The sequence below is a fragment of the Vulpes vulpes genome, chromosome 7, assembly GCF_048418805.1.
Source record: "Vulpes vulpes isolate BD-2025 chromosome 7, VulVul3, whole genome shotgun sequence".
NCBI classification, from domain to species: domain Eukaryota; kingdom Metazoa; phylum Chordata; class Mammalia; order Carnivora; family Canidae; genus Vulpes; species Vulpes vulpes.
The window spans coordinates 56,690,920-56,709,509 of record NC_132786.1 but is presented as its reverse complement, the minus strand read 5'-3'; the positions used below and the strand labels follow the sequence as shown (position 1 = coordinate 56,709,509).

The window sequence follows — 18,590 nt, the reverse complement described above, 5'->3', positions numbered from 1 at the left end:
ATTTCAGATAGCCAATATATTATTGGAACACTGCTCAATTACATCTCTCTCCTCCCAGATTTAGCCATCAAGAATGAAAACAATTCTATTGGCTTTACCAACTTAGTGAAATACCCTTGTAATAGCTTTGGAAAACCGAGTACAGAAGTGAAGATCAACAGGAAAACAGCCTTTGGAACTACAACCCTCGTCTTGGTTGATTTCAGCAATAAATCCAGTGGTCTGGAAAGAAAAACAAGCCAAAACCAGATACTGGATGGAGAATTTCAAAACCCTCCTCGGACTAACATTTGTTCTAGTGATGATCCACTTCACCCTTCCAAGGAGAGAACAAACCGTACCCCTCAACCATCTGACAAAGTAAACGTATCGCCTGCGGTCTGCGCTCAGTCTAAATTATTTAGTCCAGCGTATAAAAAATTGAAAACAACCCACTCCTCATCACCAGACCTCAAAAGTGGTCACCCTGGGTTTTCTAACAGGTATGATAACTTCTAACCTTGATCCTGAAAGGTATATGCTTTCAGTTTTAAGAAGACAGGAAGCCATCCGCTGCTAAAGAAATGACATAGAGTTTGAAAGGTAAACCAGACCTGCAAAGGTGATTATGATAGCTTATTTCCCTCACTTCCTCTAGCTTAGAATGTTCAAAAGGGGAAGAGAATGAAAACAGAACCTTCCACCGCTATTTGTAAAAAGTGATTTTATTCTGACTGCACCTGTCTACAGTTCAATACGGAATATTCGGAAAATATTGGAAAGTGTAAAGAAAAGTGTTTAAATCCCCCATAATCCCACCTGATATCAATCACCGCTGTTAACATTCTTTCTTTTTCTTTTTCTTTCTTTCTTTCTTTTTTTTTTTTTTTTTTTAATATTTCCTTCCAAAGAAAGATCGTTCTTCTAAAAGGGAGACTTAACTCATGACAGTTTAGCAAGTGTCTTCTCAAGGGAGGGATTGGAGATACTTTTAGTGACAATGCTGCTCAAGAATGTGGCTTTATCTCAGTAGCCCTGTTGGGGGTGAGGCTGGTGTTGGTTTCAGCCCACAAGGCCCAGAGAACACGTGTGCTGCTTTTGTATCTGAACTTGAAACGTTGTCCTTTTGATGAGTAAATACTAGCAGACCAGATGTGTTTCCTGTTTCGAGACTATGAGCTTCACATCTAGGAGAAGCCCCTCTTCCCCCCAGTTGCTGTCACCACAGATACTGCAGTGTTAATAAACAGTGTCACCCCTTCTCCTAGGACTCTTGGCAGCGCCTGAAACTACCTGTCCATGCTGCCTTGCTTAGACCCTCTCTCTGGGCGTCCTGACTCTCACAACCTGATATTAGGCTTCCCTCAGACAGAGACATCATTCCACAGTTTTCTTTTCCTGGCTTCTTTTGTTTCTTTTCCTTCAGAAAGCAGGTGCCTTCTACATTTCTACAGGAAGTGGAGGTGGAGGGTCTTCTTCCCATGCATCTTTCCTCACCAGTGGGAGACAAGCAGAAAAGAGTTGGTGTGAGTGGGATACACAGTGATCGTGGGGTACGGGGCAGCAGGTTGCATTACTAGCTTCTCCCCAGATGGGCTGTGTCTTTGTTGAGGGGAAGATTCTTCCCTCAGGCAGCAAGATGGGGGACCAGCCCAGCCCAGCCTCTAGGAACCTTTAGAGCTTATTTCGTAATTCTGAGTCAGTGTGTGGTCAATAGATGCCTTTGTCTTGAGTCTCCTACCCTAACTCTAAGTTTGCTGGCACTTAGTCTTGATGATTTATCTACTTGGCTGGTTTCTCAAAAAAATCTTGTTCCCAATCATTTATAATAACTGCTTTAACTTTTGTCCATAATACTCAGAAATGCTAGACATTTGAATTAAGCCTTGGAGGTCCAAGCGTTTACCTGACCAGATAGGGACACTACCTCTACACTTTAATCCTAACTAACGTCTAATGAACCCCAATCCAAGGTCACGAGGAGCTAGGGTCAGGAGCGTCTGAGCTGGGAGGCTCTCCTGTTAGAAAACTCACTATTGAAGTCTTTTCTGTTCCGTAGCTTCGGCGGAAAGAAGTAGACATGAGCATTTTAAAAGTGTTGTGGCATTCGTTGGACCCAGATGAAATATCTTGGCATATTTTTATTTCCTCAAGTGCTTTGTAGGAAAATCTCAGACAATTTAACTAATGAATTAGGGATTTAAAAAAACATTAATGTAACCTTAAATTTAAATGATTTCTTCATAAGCCATTAGTAATAGGGTCATATGATTAATCACGGCGCACAGCATTACTTAGAAACACTGCAGCCTGGGTATGTGTTGAATATAAGAACCCCAGGACTGAGACTCTAAAATCAATCAAGATCAACTAGCAGAATAAATGTCAAGTGATGAAATACATTCACCCAGCAGCCCTTCTGCACCCAGCTACTTTACAAGGAATAAATTGCAAATTACTGTCATTTATTTCATTTTTCTCCTTGTCTGGCAGCTACAGTGTTCATCTTGCGGACAAGATGCCGAGCAGAAGCTCACAACATAATACGAGTAAAGCAGGTGGTCCACTCAGAGGATTTATAGCCAGTTTATTTTTTTTCCCTTAATAATTATATGGTAATTAAATTCACCTTTTATTCTCTTAATTACTGATCTCATCACCACATGATACGTGCTGTGGTGATGAGGCCTATTTTCAGATTGGTCTTTGGATACACTTGAATTTTATCCAGCTACTGGATTATAAATGAGATCATTGAACCAGTTCTTAAGCAGTTCAGAATGACTGCTAGAAACGGTTTTAGGTCTTTGATCCAATTACTGTAAATACAGAGCAAAACACAGTGGTATGTATTCAAGGAATATACATGGGTTTTACCTAAAGGCTTCTCCAGAGCTGAGCAGATGAGGAAATAAAACTGACAGAGTCATGACGTCTCACGTCTGCTGTGTCGGGGTTGGCCGACTCCCCCTCCAACACCCGGGAAGCACCGACCCCCTCATTATGGGCCTTCCTGTCACCTGTGGGGTTTTCAGCCCCTAAAGACTCTAGAACTACTGGGGACCATCTAGGAGGTCACTGAACCTCTGTTTTATTTCTTGAAATACCACTGAGCTCCGAAATCTACATTCAGTGAGACGGATTCGTTCAAAAAATTTTAGGCAGTGTTTTTAATGTAATGAATCACCCTATCTGTAAAATAAGTTAAACCATGATAAATTGATCATTGGAAACCGTCCATATGAAAATTACAGACTTGTGCATGGTCATGTCCCCTTTCCTGATGATAGTTTTTATCTGATCTCTGTTCAATGATCTTTATTTATTAGTTAATGAGTATGTCTTTAGAACCTATTAGGCATCAAGCATTGCTCACTTCTCTTTTACTTTACCATTGGCAGGGCCAAATCCAGCCCACCACCTGTTTGTTTGTTTTTAAAGATTTTATGTATTTATTCATGAAAGAGAGAGGCAGAGTCACAGGCAGAGGGAGAAGCAGGCTCCTTGAGGGGAGCCTGATGTTAGACTTGATCCTGAGACCACGGGATCACGCCCTGAGCTAGGGGCAGGTGCTCAACCACTGAGCCACCCAGTCCCAGGCCACCACCTGTTTTTATAAATAAAGTTTTTTTTTGGAACATGTTCCAATCCCATTGGCTTATGTATGTTCTATGGCTGCTTTTCATGTTACAATGGCAGAGCTGAGTTCTTGCAGCAGAGACTGTGAAGACCCATGAGCTAAAAATATGTGCCATCTGAATAGATTTGTCAACCCCTGACCTATTGTATTTATTAATAGGCCATTTATAATCCAATGTTAATATTCAAAGTGATGGTCCTAGTTATCCAAGTCAAACTATGTTGCGTGCTAAGTTTACCTAAGAAAATGCTCTGCTACGTCTTAGAAAGTTTTTAAATAATGATGGAAACAAAGAGGAACCAAGATGTCCCCAATTAATCAGAACATTTAATTATCCTGGATAATGTTTTCTATCATAAAATTAAGATTAGCCATGCATATTTAGAGTTGATGTGATCACAGGTGGCATCAATATCCTGGTTACATTAACTCAGTGCCTCACAAGTTAATGTGCCTATGAATCACCCGGGAATCTTGTTAACATCCAGGTTCTAATGCTGCAGAGGATCTGAGGCAGGGTGGGTAATCCTTGTGTTTCCAAGGCTCAACCAGGTAATGCCATGCTTCTGGTCAGCGGACCACACTCTGAGTACCAGGGAGGTGGACATTTTTGTCATTACCTTATACCAAGGAAGAAATGGAATGAAAGAAACGAGGAACCCAAGGGGGACACTGTAGTTTCCTCCACACACACCTTAATCCTACCTGCCCCTCACCGCTCCCCAGGAAAGCTTTACTAGTAAGAGAATTTAAACCTCTCTTGGGTATTCAGAGCCCTGGGGATTTCTAGGTTGAAGCAAATGGGTTAGAAAACCTTCAGCTAATTGTTATTGAAGGCAGCCACCTTAAAAATAATATAAAAAACTGTGTTTGCAGGCATGCATTTTTTTTCTGTAAGAAAGCATCATTTCACTCCTTTCTGTTAATATTCTTTAGGCCTTTTTTTCTTTCTCTTAACCGTTTTGTTTTTTTAAAGCACATTTATGATCTTCTTTGGTTTTGACATGTCTTGCCTTTTCTATGACCGTCTGCATATTTAGCTTCTCTTGAAGGTTTTTAGTATGGCCTGTCTCGGTAGAGCATTGGTGAAAAGGAGGGGATGTGAGAAAGACAAGCCTGTGCTTTCTGCTTTGCTGTTTCTGGATGGTATCACCTGATTCTAAAATACCAGCTACCGTCCCCCACTCTGAAAAAGGTAGCCACAGAGGAGTTGCTGGCAAAATATTTAACTGTAAGGATTTCCTTGGCAATGTCTACTGCATCAACAGCTTCAGAAACTACCCTCAGAATATTCGAGTTAATGTAAAGCAATGTATTTGAGCGTCTGTTTTATAAGTGATTTTAAAGCAATTTCAGCACAAACAAGACCTCATATGTCAATTATACCTGAATACAACTGGAAAGAAAGGGATCCCTGGGTGGCGCAGTGGTTTGGCGCCTGCCTTTGGCCCAGGGCGCGATCCTGTAGACCCAGGATCGAGTCCCACATCGGGCTCCCGGTGCATGGAGCCTGCTTCTCCCTCTGCCTGTGTCTCTGCCTCTCTCTCTCTCTCTCTGTGACTATCATGATTGAAAAAAAAAAAAAAAAAGAAAAAACAACAACTGGAAAGAAAAAATACCTCAAACTCTGAACATTTCAATTAGATAAGATACCTTGAAGCATCATTATAGGAACAGGTATATGAAGAATGTCGTGGAGGGAGTAAGAGAAAGGGGAAATATTTATGATTTTTAAGTATTTTTCAAGATTATTTAAGAATGATATTTTATTCCATCCTAGAAATTATTTAATAATGATATTCTAACCAAAAAAAAAAAAAAAAACTGAGAAAGGATGAATCTTTTTATCATGAAAAAGTTTTAAAATAGGGATATTAAGGGGAAGGGCTTTTGGTTTTAATTAATGCAAGCTCTTTTTCTCTTCAACTGGTTTATTAAAAAGACTAATTCTTATAAAGGCATTATTAAAAATATGCAAAATATGAAAAAAAATTTTAAATAATCATGAAGCTCCTCTACCAAGAGAAAATTCTGCTTCTCCAGCTACCATAGTAGCTCGGTTTCTGACCTTTGACCACTGTTTGGAAGAATAACTTGCAGATACTCTTGATCCTAATTGTGGGGGAGAAGAAAGCTTCCCCAGTAGCTTTCCCAAATACACACTTCCACACTTTGCCACCAGCCTTTCTGAAGGCTGCTGAAATATGATTGCAACCGTTAGATGTAGCCTTGATCAAATAGAAAATTGCCTTTAAAATGGACGATAGAAAGGGTGATCTCTTTGGCCTTGTCAGAGCCATCGATGAGAGTTTGCCAGCGATGAGAAAATAATTAGAGAAGACTGTCATTCTAGTTACTTCAGGGGGCAGGGAGCAGTTGGACTTGAGAATATTTTAGAGGAGATAAAAGATGCCACCGTGTAATACTGAATAAGGGAAGAACCACATGCCACCAATGAGAAGTCAGTAAGTGGATGGACATGGACATTACAGCCATTTTTGTTCTTTAGAAATTTTAATTGTGTGCTCTGGATGCACAGGTAACTTTGGAAGTAAATTGGGATTGCCTGGGAAAACCACAAATTAAAAAGATGTTGCAGAGTGTGTGATGAGGTACAGCTGACCATGGTCCACTGTTCAGTACCATATCTTCGTACAAGCGGAATTCTGGTGGGGGGTGGGGGGCGGCTAGGAATGATCCCTTTAGCATGGTTACCCCGTAGTAACTTTGTAACCTGTCATTACAGTGAACCTGGAATTAATATGACAGATGGAGCTTGTATGTTAAATGCTGACAGTCCTCGCTGCAGTAAACACAACCGCCTCTGCGCTCTCCGAATTGTGCGGAAGGATGGCGACAACAAGGGCAGGCGGTTTTATGCTTGTTCTCTACCTAGAGAAGCACAGTGTGGGTTTTTCCAGGTATGCATGAGATTTTTCCAGCTTACTCTCGTGCAGTTGAGGACTACCGTTATTAAAATGTAATAAATAGTTGGGGGCCACTTGGGTGGCTCAGGGGGTTAAGAGTCTGACTCTTGATTTTGGCTCAGGCTCCTGAGCTCAGTCCTCAAGTTGGGGCTTAAGATTCTCTTTCTCCCTCTGCCCCTCCTCCCTGCTTCTCTAGAGGAAAGAAAAGGAATAAATAGTGGTCTTTTTTTCCAGTTTCACCTTTAAATTTTATTTTCCTTTTCACCTTTATTTATTGTTTTATTTTATTTTAAATACTTTATTTATTCATGAGAATACAGAGAGAGAGAGAGAGAGGCAGAGACGTAAGCAGAGGGAGAAGCAGGCTCCCTGTGGGGAGCCCGATGCAGGACTTGACCCCAGGACCCTGGGATCACAACCTGAGCCGAAGGCAGATGCTCAACTACTGAGCCACCCAGGTGTCCCTCTTTTTCATCTGGGAATTTCAAATAGCCATTTGACACTTCAGTCCAAAGCCTGAGCGTTGAAGGACTTAAAATTCAAAGAGCTTTGTCCAAAAAAGAAAAACTAATCAAATAATAGCTGTTAGATGATTCTAGTGTGTCACATGCATAACCACAAGTGCAGGTTTGTCACCCTTGGTTTATAAAGATAGAAAGATAGGGAGTGATTTACCCAGGTGGCAACTAACCCATGATACAAACACTCTTCCTAACTTCTGCTACAAAAGTTTGGTTTATGCACTGGATAGGACACAGGAGAAATAGTTTGCAGACCTTGGGTTTACAGTAAACTTTGTGAATCCGATTGCACAAGCTTGCACGCTGACAGTGTAAATATAGGACGGCTCTGCCCTCCTCACAGATCTGTGAGCGTGTCCCTGGAAGTGAAGATGGGACGGGACACTAGAATCTAGAGTCCTTCCTCCTCTGGCTCACCATCTGTGTTTCTCAGGGTGTGAGCCTCTCATTATGCAATTATGTAATTCTGATGTTTAAAGATACATTTTTGTCTAACTGTTGCATCTGGTACATAACTGCAAAAAAAAAAAAAAAAAGAAAGAAAATACTGATCTGTTTTAGTGCTGGAGCAAAATTTTGGGGGTTGAGCTTGCTGAGAGAGAAAATCTCTGTCTTCAGGGGGCTGTCTTCCTAAGAAAGTTTCCAGGGAGAACGGGATGATGACTTTGGGTCTTACCCCCTGCGAACATGTGACTCCATCCTGCTGAACTGACGCATTTCCTCCTCGAGGAGCTTTTGGGGATGTAATGGAGAAAGGATTAGGTGGCAAATTAATAATATCACAGCCTGCTCTAAAAGCTCCCGGACGCCAAAATTTATAAGAATAATACAGTGGAATCTGCTTAAATTCATCCATGCAATTCTGCATCGGATTCTTTCCTTTCCTAAGAGATGAAGGAGTTTAGTATTAAAATCATAGCAGATCTTTGATCTTCATCGTTTTCACTAAAACAGATTGATAGCAGAAATATTGGTGATTGCTTTACAGCAAGATTCTGATCATTTCCAGATACTTGCCATAAAGAGGAAAGAATAAGCATGCCTTGAGACCAAGAGAAACTCGGAATTATGGCAGTTTTCTGTTTGACTCAAGCCCATTTGTAGGAGAGATGCGTCTTATAGGATCTAGGCTTTTCTAAGGGAAGAACTGATGGCTTGTGTCGATTTTACAACGTCAGATTAGCAGTAGCAGAGAACATGGGGTGTGCTGACCACATGCCCCCAGGCTCGGCTGTGCCTATTCCTAACCTACACCTAAACTCTGCAATCCTTCTGTTTTCACCCTATAGTGGGCAGATCTGTCCTTCCCACTCTGCGACCATGGCAAACGCTCCGTCATGAGAACGGTGTTGAAGATTGGACCTAATAACGGAAAGAATTTTTTTGTCTGTCCTCTTGAGAAGGCAAAGCAGTGCAATTTTTTCCAGTGGGCAGAAAACGGACCAGGAATAAAAATTATTCCAGGATGCTAATATTTTCTCCTTCAGTGGGATATCTGACATTTAATTTCTTCACACTGTATATAATGTTTTGTCCCTGTTTTGTTCAATGGAAAGGTTGGAGACTATCTGTGGCACATTTTATAGTTATTGCAATATTTGAGAGCCGTTCATTTTTTCTTAATGCGTGCCATCTTTCCATTCTATGGCTATGTTTTTGCCTTGATGAAGGCTCTGTGTGTTTCATCAGATGTACAGTGTATTCTGTTTATCGTGTATAATGCATTTAGTAATGACAATAAAGTATTTTTAGTGCACTATTGGTCTCTCGTAACTTCTTTGGGGAAGCAATGATTTATTTTTATTTTATTTTTTATTTTTTTAAGGGGAGGACTGCATAGTCCAGTGAAATAGCCAAGTCTTCTATCTACAATGAGTAACCTTCTCAGGTATCACTCCTCTTCATAGCATATGATTAAAGTACTTATTTTCTTAAATGAAATTTAAGGAAATGAGATCTCCTTCATGGGAAAGGACATTTGCTTTTTTCTTTTAAATTCTATTCAACATCAAGTTCCCATCAGATGCTAGAGATAAGCCAAACACTTCGAGAATTCAACTGCATTTTCAGAGAAACCTATGGGGATCCAGAATATGAAAGTAACATTTAGGAGCAGAAGTCGTCTGTACTTCTTTAAAAGGGAAGTTGATTTCAATTTTTCTGATCTTGATTTTAATATTTAAAATTAATTTTTAAAAACAAGTCCATTTAAAATGCTTGATAATGTGCTATTTTAAAAAAGTTTATCATTTTAAATTCCATTTTTTGGTACCCTCCTCCAAAATTTAGTGGGGGTAACTATATAATCATTCACCCAAAGGAAAGGAAAACCTCACTCTTACGTCATTTCTACACGTTTGTGGTAAATTCCACTCAGAGGTGGTTCAGTCTATTAAAAAGATATTTAGAAAAGGACAGCAGAGAAGATGGCTTGACCCCACCCCCACCCCATTCTGAGTTGTCCATGCAGAGGTCTCAGAGTTATCCACATATGACATTCTCAGCAAGGCCAGAGCATATGTGATCATCTATCTGCATTTGAACTCTGCCTTGAAGAGACCAAATTGGAACCAACCCAAGATCTGTAACCCCAACCCCAAGAGCTCAACAGGACAATGACTACAAGGCAGGCCCGGAACTGGGCTGGACCACTGGTGAGCTTGACTGACCTGGTGTGAAGTTACACAGGGTGCACATGCAGAACGAGACTGCAGACTCCTGGTGCCACAAGGAGGGGAAGGCCCATCTCAAGTGAGGCCTCCATCAGTGAGAAAATTAATGCCAAGGAAATATAGGCAAATGAAATGCAATCAATTTCAGTATGATACTTTTAGATACTTACCAGATAGGAAATATGCAGGATCTGTATGAAGAAAATTCTACTGAGAAGCATCAAAGAACAGGATGGATAGATAAAACAGGATCTTGCTTGGAAAGAGTGGATGTTTGAAACATGGCATTCATTCGACCCTCATTCTGCGTTTTGACTATATTTCCCTTCCAGACCTCAAGGAGGTTTCTGTGTCCATTGTGGGTCAAGCTCTAAGTGAACCCCACTCTAGACTCTGGGCAACCGGATGACTGGGTTCTGCACACACTCAAAGACGACACTGGAGAGCCAACCACAGCAGGCAGATTCTGGAGAGGTGAGAGGTTTGGGAGGACAGACCAGCTGGAGGTAACCTCCCATGTTTTACAGTTTATAGTCTCACCCTGAGGGCAGAACAACGTGAGAACCAAGCAGGCTGGCCAGAGTCTGACAGAAAAGGAGCCCAAAGAGGCCATGGTCAGTCTGGGCAACCACAGCCACTGGGGATGGGGAGGGGAAAGAGGAGACCTAAGAGGGGGAGCCCCGGGGTCCAGTGCTTAAACTCTTTCCTTGCCCTCGCCTGACCCCTGAACACAGAGCAGCAAAGGACAGAAGAACCCAACCAAGATCTGACCCACTGCCTGAGAGGATTCGCAGTTTGAATCCAACCAAACTAATTGCTGGCAGAGACAAAACCATCAACACGCTCTAAAGGAAAACACCAAACCCAGACCCTCCTCCACGTGATATTCAGGGTTCCACCCAAATTATGCAACATAAGAGGAACCAGAATAACGTGACCCGGTTTCAGAGAAAAGACCAACAACGGAGACCAACTCCAAGATGACCCAGAAATGGGAATTAGCCAACACGGATTTTAAAGCAGCTATTAGGACTCTGCCCGTTGAAGGCACTGCCAACAGCCTGCAATGCCACGGGGAAGAAGCAATACAGAAAAACCATAAAGGCAAATATCCAAATCATTATGAGATATGTTCTATTTCCTCCTGGTTTCTTTGCAATACGTGGGGCTGTCGAAAGCAAGATAGTGCAACATCGACTTGCGAGGTGTGTACCATGTGCGTAACATGTAACTCCAATGCTATGGTGCAGGGATGGGAGGTGGAAGGGGCTCTACGGTTGCAGCTCGTCTACATTTTATGAGAAATGGATCCATCTTATCTCAGTTGCCAGATGTCAGGTATGTAGATGTAATACCTACTACTTTCCAACCACTCTTTATTCCAGTATTTTCTCAGCCCCACCCCCGGGCCCCTCTCCCTCTGAGAACCCAGGACACACATGGCTTACTTCAATTGCTGCAGCCCCAGACCCTGTCCCCTGCTGTCTTCACGGGTGAGACCACCCAGTGAACTGGGTTATTTCAGTCGTGGAGCTATTCAGTCCTGTAATTTCCACCTGGTTCTTTTGTATAACTTCTGTTTGCTGAGATTTTCCAGTTTTTTAAATTGCTGTCAAGAGAATTTATCATTGATTCTGGAAGCATTTGGAAAATCCTGGTTGGATAATCCAAACATCTGATTCGCCTCGTAATTGACACCAGCACAGTGTCTTTTCTTTCGATCGTGGCTTCCCCGGTTTGGGGCATGACAGGTGATCTTCTATTATATCCTGGATATTTGGTTATTGTGTTAGGAAACTCTAGAGACTATTTAAGTCTTTTCTTTTAGCACATTGTTGTTCCACTCAGATCGAATGTGTAGTTTCTGGTGTGTAGGGGCTTGAGTCCCAGGGACAGTGTAGGTCACGGAGCCCTTGCCATGCGGTTCTGGTCTGCATCCCCCCTGCTCTTGCCGTGGCTTCTGCTCAGTGCTCCTGGTGCCGTCCCAGGCAGAGAGGAGACTCCCTGGGCTGCCTGGGTCTTCAAAGCCACCCTCTGCAGGGGGGGGCGAGGGCGAAGCCTGATGCTTTCATGTGGAGGGAAGCAGGTGTCATCCTTGTCCCAACGGCAACAACATGCATGTCCCCAGCAGCAGGACCAGGACAGGGTGTCCCGGGCTTTGGGAGCCTGCTGGTCATCACTGTGCTGACCTTCAGGATATGATTCATGGTCTCCTACTCTCCATCTCTGTGGGGTTTATTTGCCTGTTTCTTGGTATTTCAGACCAAAATCGTGTGAACACGAAGGCTTCCAAGGCTGGGGGTTGGGGCGGGGCACTGAGAATGAGGGTAGGAGGTAAAGTGAGGAAGATGGTTTTAGGAGCCACTGTTTCTTGGGCCCTTCTTTTGTGACAGTTGCTGTCATTTCCCTGGAGCATTTCATTTAATCCTCTTGACCACCCATGAAATAGGCTTTATTATCGTTGTTGTTACTTCTAATTTTCCAGTTTAGGAGACCTTCGTGTAGGTGAAGTCGGAGAGGTGTCTGCGTCACGCAGGCTGTGGTTTGAATGAGGTTTGCATAGCACTAAAGCCCCCGCTCTGAAATAAGCTGTTCTCCTTTCTGTGTATTAAAGGAAAGTGCTGTTCTCAGAACCGCAGGTCTTAAATCTGTATGAATATGAAAATAATCATTATGCTAATTTTTTCCCCGAAAAATTTATCCCATGAAATGGGCAATGTTAAAACGTCTATAAATTTGTTTGAAATTTCCATTGCCTTCTATTGCTTTTAGTTAATTTGCATTAATTTTTTTAATCCATTATTTTCATGTACTTTCTAAAGGCACCTATCATTGCATACTCCAAGGCCCCGTGATTAGCAAGTTGGTGTGTGAAATGAAAAAATAAATGTTTGGATGAGTTTCCCAAAAGATGGATAACCTCTGTCTCTTTGTCTGTCTTTGCAGGACTTGCTGCCTCTCCTGGAACTTATTCCACAGAGTGTCTCATGTTATGTTACTTGTCCTATCTGCATTTCCTAATGTTCCCCTCTTTAAGGGATATCACATAACCCTTCTTTGTTTTTCACAGAATCATACCAAGCTTTGGGCCTTGCACACAGTAGAAACTCGGTAAGCATCTGTTGAATTTCATAGATAAAAGTTTAATATAATGTCAGTCTCCTGATTATATTTAACCTTGTTACTACTACTCAAATATGAATGCACTTAAATGTCATTGAACAGAGTGCTGCTGGTTTATTATGAAAGAGAAAGAAATTCCTCAGTGTCTAAAAGCTGTTAAATCTTTCTAGTAATTTAAGTGAAAATTTCTTTCTTTCTCACCCTCTCTGTGGCATTCTGTAGATATCTGTTTTCAAATGGACAGGCCCATACTAATCAGATCAAAGGGTATGTATTCCTAGAAAAGGAAAGAAAAAAGATAAAAAATAATGCTGCCTTCCTGCTACACTGTATTTAATAACATAGAGATGAAAAAATGTGACCACAACTCCCAATGCCCATGAGTTCGAACCTTGTCATTTTATAGGAAACCCCACCAACTGGTTTAAATGACTTCTTCCCTTTGAATCCATCTAGTCTCTATCCAGCACCTACTATGTGAAAAAAAAATCAGTAGGATGTTAGGTTTAAAGAAGAGCTTGCCAGTCTGTGAGATAGAAAAAGTATGAGGGATAATAGCCCTAGAAGCAAGGGGCAGAGAGTGCAGTGAGGGAGAGCTCGCACACGTCTGACGCGTGAGCTAGAAGAGTTTCGGCAGAGAGACAGCAATGGGAGTTCCACCTCGGTGAAGATGCGCACATGCAGAAGGGCATTTCAGGCAGTCGGCTCGGCATATACAAAGATATCTAAGCAACAGAACAGGGAATGTGTGGGGAATAGCAAGTAGTCCTGTTTGGCGTGAAAAGTGTCTGTGAAGGAAGTGTATGTACAGGATGAAAAATCTCTAAAGGAAGCCTTACTTCCACTTCACTGCTACACATGGATTTTCTAAGATGGGCCACTTCTTTGTTCCGAGGATGTAAAAATAAGTAAGTCCCTGCCTCCCCTGCAGGAGCTGGTGGGCAGAGAGCTGGCCGGTGCACGCTGGGACCTGTGCTAGATGACCAATGCACGCTTTTGAACAAATGAAGAGGAAGCTATTCTTCAGGCATCATGGGCAACTGTAGGTATAGTGTCAAATTACTATATTCTGGAATAAGATGGAGTTCTTAAGACCACTAGTTCAAAGACCTGCCCTTTCCTCTCCCTTGACCTTGACCATGTGACCCTGAATATGATATTTTATTAAGCTTTGGTCACTGAGTGCTAAGTCCCAGTTAACTCGTCAGTGAAATCATGGAAACCACAAAACCACCCCGCAGCACTGTTTTGAGGGTAACGTGCTGTAAGCATCTAAAGGTCTTGTTAGCCTAGCACTTGGTTAAAAAAACTCAAGTTGGTTTCATTATCTTTATGGTTTACAGTAGGTACTCTGCGTACTACTACAACCACAACTATTCTGGGAAGTTTCAGAGAGGAAAGAGCAGTGCCAGTGGTCTTACAGAGGGATTTGCATTTCACTTGTGTGAGGGCCAGAGGAAGTACATGCTGTGTCTGGGGAACAGGGAGCCCAGAGCTTCAAAAAAGGGCAGGTGTTAGGAAGGAGATGCTGGGGTGAGCTTTATGCTTCCCGTGATAGCTCAAAACCTTAGAAATAGAAAACATGAAAGAACTACGAAGAATGTTAATTCACAAAGGAAATCCAAAGTTTCAGAGAAATCCAGGCATGTATTACATTCTAGATAGAAATCCTATAAAACCAATAAGGAATGTAAATCACTGTCAATACAATTTTAGGCCTGTTTCTTGGAAAAGGAAGAAGAGCAGAAGAGACTCAGCTTTAAGGGTGCCTCTGTGGGTCTCTGTTAAGTGTCTGCCTTCTGCTCAGGTCATGATCTCAGGTTCTGGGTGGAGCCCTGCATCCTGTCCCCCTTGATCAACAAGGAGTCTGCTTCTCCTTCTCTGCCCCTCTCCCTGCTCATGCTGTCTCTCTCTCTCTCTCAAGTAAATAGAAAAAAAAAAAAAAAACATGACTTTAAGGTCATGGAAGCACTATGTGCATAGTGTTTGTGGAAAGCAGGCCATAGGATTATACTGTGTCACCCAGAGCCACGGACCCAAACAGCACATTGGGTCCCGTTCATTGAAATCTACTTTGAAAGGGGTCAACCAAGTGCTAAGCAAGGCACGGAGCAGACAGGATGGAAGGACCCTGTTCTTGGAAGTTGCAGAAGGAAAGCCCAGAGTTTGGGGGTTGGAACACTTTCTACTTACTATTTGGATCCTGTGGGCTCCTCTCCAGGAAGAGCAGCAAGAGAGGAAGAAGACAGGACATTTGAAGGAGTCGAAGAAATGCAAACGTGATGATAGAAAAAAAAAATAGGGCTTGTGAGACAGCAAGGGAAAGAGGAAGAGCCGCCAAAAACATCAGCATGGACATGTTGCATCCGTGTTGGCAGTCAGAGATGCAAATATATGGAGAGTCGACCAAAGAACAGCCTTCTAAATTTTTAAAAGTAGCTTTTTGGACTAAACGCGATCATAAAATGCAGAACTGCAAAGCAAATTAGCTGTGTCGTCGCAACAGCTCCTCGTCCACCATGTGTGTTAAAGCCTCCGCATCGCTCCGGCCTCCAGCATCGGCCCCTTGCTTCACACGTTAATAAATACTTGTCTGCTTTTAATATGCATATATCTTTCTCATTACTGTGTTACTACATTCAGCGTGTTGGGCCGCATTTCGAAAGAATCTATTTTGCTACCAATGGCAGAAAACAATTTAGGGAGCGGAACCGAGCCAGAAGAATGTGAAATCTCAGTTATTTGAGTCGGTTATTGACTCATTAGTTTAATAACGTGTGTTCTCCAAACTTGAATAATTTAAATGCATTAGAAATGATACAGCATTAAAAAGTGCATTCTTGACATGGTAAACACTGGATCTAGGATCTGAGTTTGTAGTTATTACTTATTTAAAATAAACAAGCAAATTCCATTGAGATATGGTCTCATTTTCAGGAATGGTCTATTAGCAGGCAGCAGTGAGCACAACAATTAACCATATCAGTGCATTAAAGCCTAATGTCTAAACTCAACATAGCAGCAAACACACATCCTACCATGGCCTATTAAGTAATCAGAAATGATTGCAGATAATTAGCTCATGAACAGCTGCATAAACTCAAGTATTCCATTTTTTATCAGACATGGAGACTTCAAGGGGAAGGGAGGTTTATCAGCTCTGTCCTGAACTGGGTGGGAGTGACACCATGAAACAAAATTAGCGACGGGATGCTAACGTTTGATGGCATATGGCCATTTTAAATTTTCTTTTGATAGGACTCCTTATGTTCACATGAGTAAAGTTCCATAAGTGCAAAACATGGAAGCAAAGAATATTTCCAGTGACCCAAAAGCACTTATGAAATAAAGGTAATAGGGAAATCCATTAGTAAAATTCTCATTAATGAGTATTTTTTTGTATTTTTAGTTCAACTTCGATTTGCATATTCACATACATCTCTTCTGAATGAGAGGATATTCAAATATATATATATATGACTATTATGTATCTCATAAATATATATATATCATAAATAGTTGCATTTGAATTAATAAATATAACTGAATAAGTATATCTTTCTTAAAAAATGAGTATTCTTTCTTGTCTTCTTTTTTTTTACTAAAGAAAACATGCTGAAGCCAGAACATGATAACTATCTTTAGAAATCTGAGGGATCGATATGACAAAGAAAGAATTATGTCTTTTCATACCAGTCCAGAAAAACAGAACTCAGAGATGTGGGAATATGGATTTAATAGAAAGGACAAAATCCCCAACATTAGACTTCTTAAAACTGAACTGGGTACAGAATGAGATGTTTAGGTCCTGCCCAGATGTCATCAAATAAAGCCAGTGACCAACCTCCACCAAGGGCAGATGTGGTTAGAAAGGACCTCAGGTGCCATCAAAGGCTCCTTCCCGTTGTAAAATCCTAGGAATTAAACCTCTAAAGGAAATGGTTTGGCAATAAAGGAGTCATCATTGATGGTGCTACACTTTTGGGTGCCGCTTTCTGAATATTTGCATTGAAGATCTGTATGTTGTCTCGTTGTTTCTTGACAGAAGTTAGTTTTCATATTATTTATAAGGTTACCAAGGATAAGACAGATGACCCATAGATAGCTAGAGGGTAAAACACAGAATTTAAAACCATGAATTTCACTCGTAGAGAATTCGCTCCATTATATGTATTTTATATTTGTTTTCTCTGGGTATCCTCATTTCTGTATTATTATAACAAATATTTAGGGGGCTATTGCTGTGCTAGACCAAATTGTTTAAAGTCTTGAGGGGAAGGAAGCATTCAAAGCAACAGTGGCATTGAGTCCAGTGTGACCAGAGCTGTTGTGGAGAGACAGAGAAGATAAGGAGAAATGAGGAAAATGAGCTCCCATGGCAACCTGAGGGATGCCAGGAAGACTTCCCATAGGAGGAAACACTGGAGGGATAGGTGTTTGCCTGCCACAAACAGAAGAGTCTATACAAGGTGTTGGGCATGGAGGGGGCTATTTATTGTGCTCGACCTATGGAAGACACCTAGAGCCCAAGTCAGCCACTTTGGCTTGTGGTCACTATTTTCATGTCATTCGTTCATTGCAAATTGTTGGTCACTCTCACCCCAACTTCCCAGAGTGGGTCCGCTATCAATACCAGCCATTTCCAGGAGCCCTGATAAGAAAACTAATAAAAATGTGGGCCAACCACATAGCATCACCCTACAGCTTGGGAGACTTTCCAGCATGAAGGTCAGAGAGTTTGCTGGAAGAAGCCCTCAGGTAAGTCTTGTGCGAGTTCCAGTCTATGAACCACTGTTCTGGAATGGAATATTCACGTAGGCTTTAGAAAACATTTTAATCTACTATAGTAAACTCAATATGTAAGGGGCCTCCGGGTGGCTCAGGGGTTGAGCGTCTGCCTTCAGCTCAGGCCGTAATCCCGGGGGTCCCAGGATCGAGTCCCGCATCGGGCTCCCTACAGGGAGCCTGCTTCTCCCTCTGCTTCTGCCTCTGCCTCTCTGTCTCTGTGTAGAGAGAATAGATGAATAAATAAAATCTTTTTAAAAAATAAAATAAAATCAACATGTAATGCTTCTTCTTTTTTTTTTTTTTTAAATGTGCTGTAATAATAACTTGTTTGGAAATGGAACGGGAATGAGAGGTTGAGGAAGGAGTGGTGGATGGTCCAGCGACCTGGCTCCTGCAGCTGGTCCTGCACCTCGTGATAATAATAACAATTGCTGCTGAATAATGTGTGACCCTGCCAAGAGATGGAGCTTCTCTTGCACCTCAGAGTCTTGGGACATAAAACAAGGAGGTTGTGTCGGAAGGACCCTGAAACCCCCTTCCAAGTCTCCAACGCTGTGGCTCTGGATGGGTTTCAAGTCAAGTGTGTGCATAATTAAGTAACGTGAGGCCTCTTTGCCGATGGCCCGGCCCTGTTTGTTTTTGCTTCTCGTGTCTTGTTCAAGCCCCCGGGCCCTGCCCTCCGCTGTCCCCCCATCGCCCTAGACCTGCTCTTCCTTCGGCGGGTGCTTCGCTTCCATCAGGTACTCTTACTTTCATGCCTGGTAACGCCGAGAAGACTCCTTGATTCAAACGCCCAGGAGACTTTTAGATGAAAACGAAACAAATAGCACTCATCTCGGTGTGGAACCTCCTGGAATGACAACTGGACATTTCACAGGCGATGGGAATGAAGAAGAAAAGGAACATTCTCATGGAAGTTATTAGATCTAAGAAGCTAGAG

The 18,590-nt window shown here is 42.0% G+C and overlaps 1 protein-coding gene across 6 annotated transcripts in view; it reads left to right on the top strand.

Moving 5' to 3' along the window:
* Nucleotides 1–8,823, top strand: part of NEIL3 (nei like DNA glycosylase 3) — a 118,637-nt gene extending 109,814 nt beyond the window's left edge. For 5 of the 6 annotated variants that reach the window (XM_072763886.1, XM_072763888.1, XM_072763887.1 and 2 more), the window contains 3 exons: nt 59–482; nt 6,366–6,540; nt 8,357–8,823. In XM_072763886.1, the coding sequence (XP_072619987.1) occupies nt 59–482; nt 6,366–6,540; nt 8,357–8,539 (782 nt within the window). In that variant the 3' untranslated portion in view covers nt 8,540–8,823. Of the gene's footprint in view, nt 1–58; nt 483–2,472; nt 2,595–6,365; nt 6,541–8,356 lie in introns of all 6 variants that reach the window. The other variant, XR_012002611.1, reaches the window with a different exon arrangement.
* The last annotated feature ends 9,767 nt before the right edge of the window (nt 8,824–18,590 follow it).